Source organism: Rutidosis leptorrhynchoides, chromosome 9 (genome assembly GCF_046630445.1).
Source record: "Rutidosis leptorrhynchoides isolate AG116_Rl617_1_P2 chromosome 9, CSIRO_AGI_Rlap_v1, whole genome shotgun sequence".
In the NCBI taxonomy this organism is placed as follows: Eukaryota; Viridiplantae; Streptophyta; class Magnoliopsida; order Asterales; family Asteraceae; genus Rutidosis; species Rutidosis leptorrhynchoides.
This window is the reverse complement of record NC_092341.1, coordinates 301,935,439-301,941,518: the sequence shown is the minus strand read 5'-3', so window position 1 is coordinate 301,941,518 and position 6,080 is coordinate 301,935,439. Positions and strand designations below refer to the sequence as shown.

At 31.5% G+C, this 6,080-nt stretch overlaps 1 protein-coding gene across 1 annotated transcript; it reads left to right on the top strand.

Moving 5' to 3' along the window:
- The first annotated feature begins 739 nt into the window (after positions 1-739).
- LOC139868922 (uncharacterized) lies at positions 740-1,642 on the top strand. The gene has a single exon (XM_071857258.1). The coding sequence runs from the start codon at positions 740-742 to the stop codon at positions 1,640-1,642; it is 903 nt and encodes a 300-aa protein (XP_071713359.1).
- Positions 1,643-6,080: the final 4,438 nt, after the last annotated feature.

Below are 6,080 nucleotides of genomic sequence, written 5' to 3'. Positions count from 1 at the left end.
GTGCGACTTCTTTTTGTTTCTTATCTTCTTCATAACATCCGATAATTAACCAACATCACCTCTACTCGATGAAGCGATTCTCGAAACATCGGAATCCTCATGACAACTCGTGATCTCATCGACCTCCAACGAACCAAATTTTAAACCTAAACAACTCGCACTCGCATCCAACCCGATAGCCGAAGCAATTCTAGGAGTAATAACCGAATCATCTTGAACAAGTAGACATGAGAGATTTAATTTTTCATGTTTAGGTATTCAGTGACGGTAAATATTTTTACTCGGATGTACATATTTAATCTTGTTATCTCATGTTTTGATCATTCCGTTGACCATCTCAAGATGTGATATGACTAGAGTTTTGAACAGTTATTAAGATATTAAAGGAAACCATTAAACTATTTTGAATATATCTTTTAATTTCTCTGGATTCCATTTTGATGATAAAATAAGTAACCACATTTTGAGTCATGAGTTATGCTCTAATTTCAAGAATCCGAATATTGTGATAATTATATTCTATCCTATATACTCTTCGCAAATGAGTAACTGATTTTGAACCTAATAACAATTCCAGCTCAGCCTCACCTGCCACATGCAAACCAGCTCTACCAACGCGTTTTTAAGTTTCAACATTATATATACTTGCCACTTTATTGCATACTTGTATCACCAATTTATTTTTATTTAATAAAATATACCAAAATAAACCTATCATACAATAATGATGACACCAAAAATGGTAGCACATTTCCGGCGATCCGTGTCCTTTTCGAACACCCCATCGCCACCCCCACCGCCGTTGTCATCATCCACCACGAAAGCCGTTGGAAAAAGGCTCCACTTTAGATCCACTAGTCTTCCCACAAGATCCCACCCTATACTCTATCAGCTTAGATTTCACCTAAATCAACTTAAATCTCAATGGGCATATGACATTGTACCGGAATCAATTAATTCCGATAAAATCTCAGATGCCCTGGTCCGTATTAGGACCATTTTGGAGTCTCTTGATGACCTGCTTGATTTAGCACCGTCAAGAGACTCTCTAAGACGTTACCCAGATTGGGTGGAAAAAGTTCTAGAAGATTTTCTAGTGATGGTTGATGTTTATGGAACCTTCCAAATGCAAATCTCAACGTTAAAACAATGCAATATTGCGGCACAACTTGCTTATAGGAGAAGAGATGGGTTAAAGACCGTTGTTTGTATTAAGGGTTTGAAAAAATCGGGTAGGGAAATATTTAAGCTCATGCCGTTTCTCCAAACGATCCAGGAGAACAATAGGAATGATCTAACTCGTTCTGATCCTAATTCGGATCTTGATATAGTTGGAGTGATAAAAGATGTAATTGAAGTGATTATTATGATATCAGAAGCGGTTTTTGGTGGGATATATGGGTCGTTAGAGGTCCGAAAAAGTTCATGGATGATGGGATTAAAGAAATCAAAGAGGGAAAAAGGGATTAAAGAACTTGAAAATGGGATTTTGAGTTTGAAAATTCGTAAAGATGAAGTTTTGAACAAGAATACAATGCATGAAATGGAAGAATGTATTGACGGAATTGAGAGTGGGAGTGAAAAGGTGTTTAGGAGTTTGATAAACACTAGGGTTTCATTACTTAACGTACTTACACAATAGAGCTTGGTACAACAATAAGAAACTTGAAGACTTTGATAATGTAAATCTTGATATTATTATTCTTTTATTTTATTTTATTTAATTTGTTTACTTTATACTTCTATGCGATTTTATACGACTAGTTTCTTTATTTGTACTCAAACAAATGAAGTCAAGTTAACTAGCTTGAAGAAGGGAAGATACAAATATTGAATGGTTTGATTTATGCATGCATGATTTTGACTCAATTTATTTGGTACACAATGGTTTGTCATGACTAAATTTCATCGATGAAAATCAAATAATGACACGTGCACCTTTAAATTTTTTTTAATAGGTCTGTTTTCCAATTCAACGAAAATAATAAATAGTCAGGGCTGTATATTGAGGCGTGCAAGCCGTGCGGCTGCACAGGGCCCAACATCTATAAGGGCCCCTAAATAATATCCGAACATTACATATCTAGGCTCATTTTTACATATATTGGTCCATTTATTAATTAAAAAATAGAAAATTCGAAAAATAAGATACATAATCAATGTCGAATACTCCGTAATCCAATATTATGCTCCAATACTCAACGTTCATGCTCTAATACTTAGATGTCGAAGCTTAGTATTATGTTATACAAGAAAAAATTTTGTATACAAAAGGCCCACTTTTATTTTTCAAACATGGCCCATAAAAATAACGGGACGGTCCTGTAAATAGTGACAATTGCATAACAATCTAACAATCCGTCCGATATCAATTTGAGAAAATAAGTATGAATTGCTTATGAGTTTAAAGTTGTCGGATGTTTTATGATAATTTCTAATTAAAATTTTAAGATATCTTGTTAACTAATTGAGAAAATTATTTGAAAATGCATTAAACTTTTACCAAATTCCTACAATATACATCAAACTTCAGATTTTGTATTGTATGCATTCAACTATTTTAATTGTTCTATTGTATGTATTTAACCTGGTACAACTGTGACCAGAGGGTGCTCCTTCTGCGCAATTCACCTGGTACCAGGTCTTGCGCTCGGGGGGCTTGATTACCCGAGGTTTACCCTCTATGAGGGAGTCAATGTATTCGTTCATAAAGGAGTTCTTGCTAATAAAAAAAAGTATGTATTTAACCTGTGATGGCAGGTGAACTTCCGGTCACCTCAGTTTCATTTCTAGTCAAAATTACATCATTGATCCCTCATGTTAGTAAGATATTACATGTTATTTTACGTCATCAATCATTTATTCTCACCGACCACCCACAGACTTCATCATCAAAATACTACTACAACAACAACAACAACAACAACAACAACAACAACAAAAATACTCCTTAACAAATATTTCAGCTACTGATTTCAGTTATGTTAGTGTGTTACAACTTCACTAAAATCAGAAAACACAAAATACACATCGTTCATCATCATCGGGTTATTTTCAAACTATCATTCTTCCTAAAATCACCAACACATCAACTCAGACCTGAATCTCGAATATGGTGTTCTTCATTATTTTTTAAAATTTTAACAAAATCTACATTTTGATCTATTTAAGCATGGATTGAATAAAGTAAAAATGAAGAAACACCACAAACATCATCGTTGAGCTTAGTGGGTTAATTTCTAACCCTAACAACATCCGTTCTCAAATCTGAGAATTAAACTTTTAGGTCATAAGATTTTCAATTGGAGCGAATCAGAAGATTTCAGACGAAGCTTAGGCTTTAAGATTTTTCCGTGCACATATTTTTGTTCAATTTTATGACTGCTGGTGTTGCGGTGGTGTTATCTTCGTACTTGTGGCGGTGGTAGAAATTGAAGTTTTGTAAGTGAAAAATATTAACAAGGTTTGAGGAGCTTCAAAGATTTAACCCTAAATATTAATTTTTATAAATTTTTACTATTGTTTTGATTATGAAGAAGAATATAGAAGATATATTTTGGGGGTTATGGGTTGTTGTGGAATCTTCCAGATTAATCAATGGTCATGGTGTGTGTATCTTCAAGGTATATTTGTGAGTTTAAAATGTGTTTGTTTATTAATATGATCAAAATTTTGAATGTTATTTATTTCGTATATGAATATTTACAGAGATTAATAATTATTGATGATGAAGGTGATTTGAAGATGAAGGTGTTTTGGAGATGAAGGTATTTTGAAGATGAAGGTATTCTTGAAGATGGTAGGGTGAGATAAAACTTAATTGAAAATTTTAACGGACGTTAAGTTGAAGGACCAACCACGATCTTTTTCTAAATATTAACCTGATACTCGATCTACAAGTTACTTAATGTGTACAATAGAACAATTTAAAAAGTTGAATGCATACAATAAGAAATTTAAAAGTTGCATGCATACAATAGAAATTTAATGAAAGTTAAATACATTTCAAACAATTTTCCCTAACCAATTAACTTTGTTAATGTAAATGTAAATGTAGATGGATGAGCATCTTCGGTGCATGTTTAAGTGTGCAACTCAAAAATTAATTTTGAAAATTCCTTACAATAATCAACTTTTTTTTATATTATTCCATTAATCAAATCACGAAATTCATTTATCATACAATTTTAATCAAAAATTCTTTTCTCAAACAATATAAATCAAGAACATTCGTTTATCAAACAAATAAGTAATATTATCATTTTATACGTAATTAAAAATTATAAGGGTCAATTTTTATGTCACGAACGATACTTATTAGATCTAGAAACGGAAAATATCAAAAAGTTCGAATCAACGAGACGACTCAGTGTAAATGTTGAAATTGTAAAGTTTAATTAAGGAAAAACGAATTTATTGAATGAAAGTGTTTTTTTGGAAGTCCTTTTAGTTAGCAGAAAAATTAGGTAATGATTTTACTTTTACTGTTTGAAAAAGAACAAACTATGTGACTTTGTTTTTTTTTTTTTTAACAGCAGTTCGAGATTACCCGGTGGGACTAAACCACCCACGCATTGATCTCACGTAGTTGCATAACCCGCCCCCAACTGCCGCTTAGGAGGAAACCCGACCCAATCCGAGAGCATGAGCAGTAAAACTTCTCTCCCCACTGCCTCTGTAACGCGATGTACGGAAGCAATCCTTGAACTATATAAACTAGTATACTCATAAACTTTTTTCTCAACAATATACTCATGTGATCAACGACAAAGGAAATTAAACATATAATTACATAAAATGTTTCATTGTTCAAAGTACTCGGAAAATAATCGTATTATTATTCAAATGTACACGATCTAATATGTTTCATCGTAATTGTTTTCGACTTTTCCTCTAGCTAGTCAAAAATACACTGCTAGTGAGAGTAAAATATACTGTAACTCCTAATTAATTATAGATGGAAAGAAAATTACACGGATATTCATTAAGATGCAATTAACAGACAAATTCTGACCCATGAACTGGAAATGTACAAAACAAGATTGAGATATCTGAGGAGCATAAGAGACATTAGCAAGTTGCATGTTGCTTATGGCTGGATTTATGCTTTATGATCATGTATATAAAACCAAAATATTAAAAAAATCATATTCCCCACATGATTTTCCTGCTTTTTTTTTTTTTTCTTTTATCAGGAGGTGATATTACAACTTATCTTTTTACTTCATTTACCATAAAATTTTTTTTTTTTTTTTCAGAAATACCCTTCAATAAATCTTAATACGGAGTATGAAATTTTGTGTAATACAATCGTTTAAAAATAAAAATACCCTGTTTTATTGGACTTATGATTGCTCTAATAATTATCTTATAAAAATGTGTAAGTACAAATTATCCTTAGTTTTTTTTTTTTTCTTTTCTGTAAAGGGATCCTGCTATTTCAAAAATGAATTCCTTAGTACTCAAAAACCAATTGATAATAAAGAATTATTCTCATAAGCTTATATGCTGACAATATTTCTTTTCTACTTTCGAAGTGAAATGGTTTGTATCTTTTTATAACTGATTACTCCGTATCTTCAACATTATTAACAAAGTTCAATTAAATATTGCATGTCATAATAACTTAAAATAACTCGTATGGCGATGTTTATAAACTGATTATTTATTATGGCCAACTCTTAAAAAGTACTCGTAATTTTTAAGATGGAGAATTCTCAAATAAGTAATCTAGTGTTATTTTTGCGACTTCATATTTATTTGTGTGAGTTTGTGAGTAGAGGAAGGGTTGACCTTCTCTAACTGTGAGTAGAGAAACGATTTTTTCTAATTGCAGGTGAAAAAAAATACTTCATGTTTATTTGAGAGTAGATGAACGATTGTCTATATTCTACTTCCTTAATATTCTACTTTTTTGTAATTAGGTGAACTTATACTAGATTTGAGTTTTAGTTTTAAATTTTAAATTAATTATCTCATAATTTCTTTACTATTGTTAAATTAATTTCCATAAAAGATTGATTATTGGTGGTTAATTAAGTTAAAAAGATTACTACGTAGTATAAGAATAACTCTTTAGC

Bases quoted from the DNA above. Each gene is read 5' to 3' on its own strand.
- LOC139868922 (XM_071857258.1), top strand. From the start codon at position 740: ATGGTAGCACATTTCCGGCGATCCGTGTCCTTTTCGAACACCCCATCG.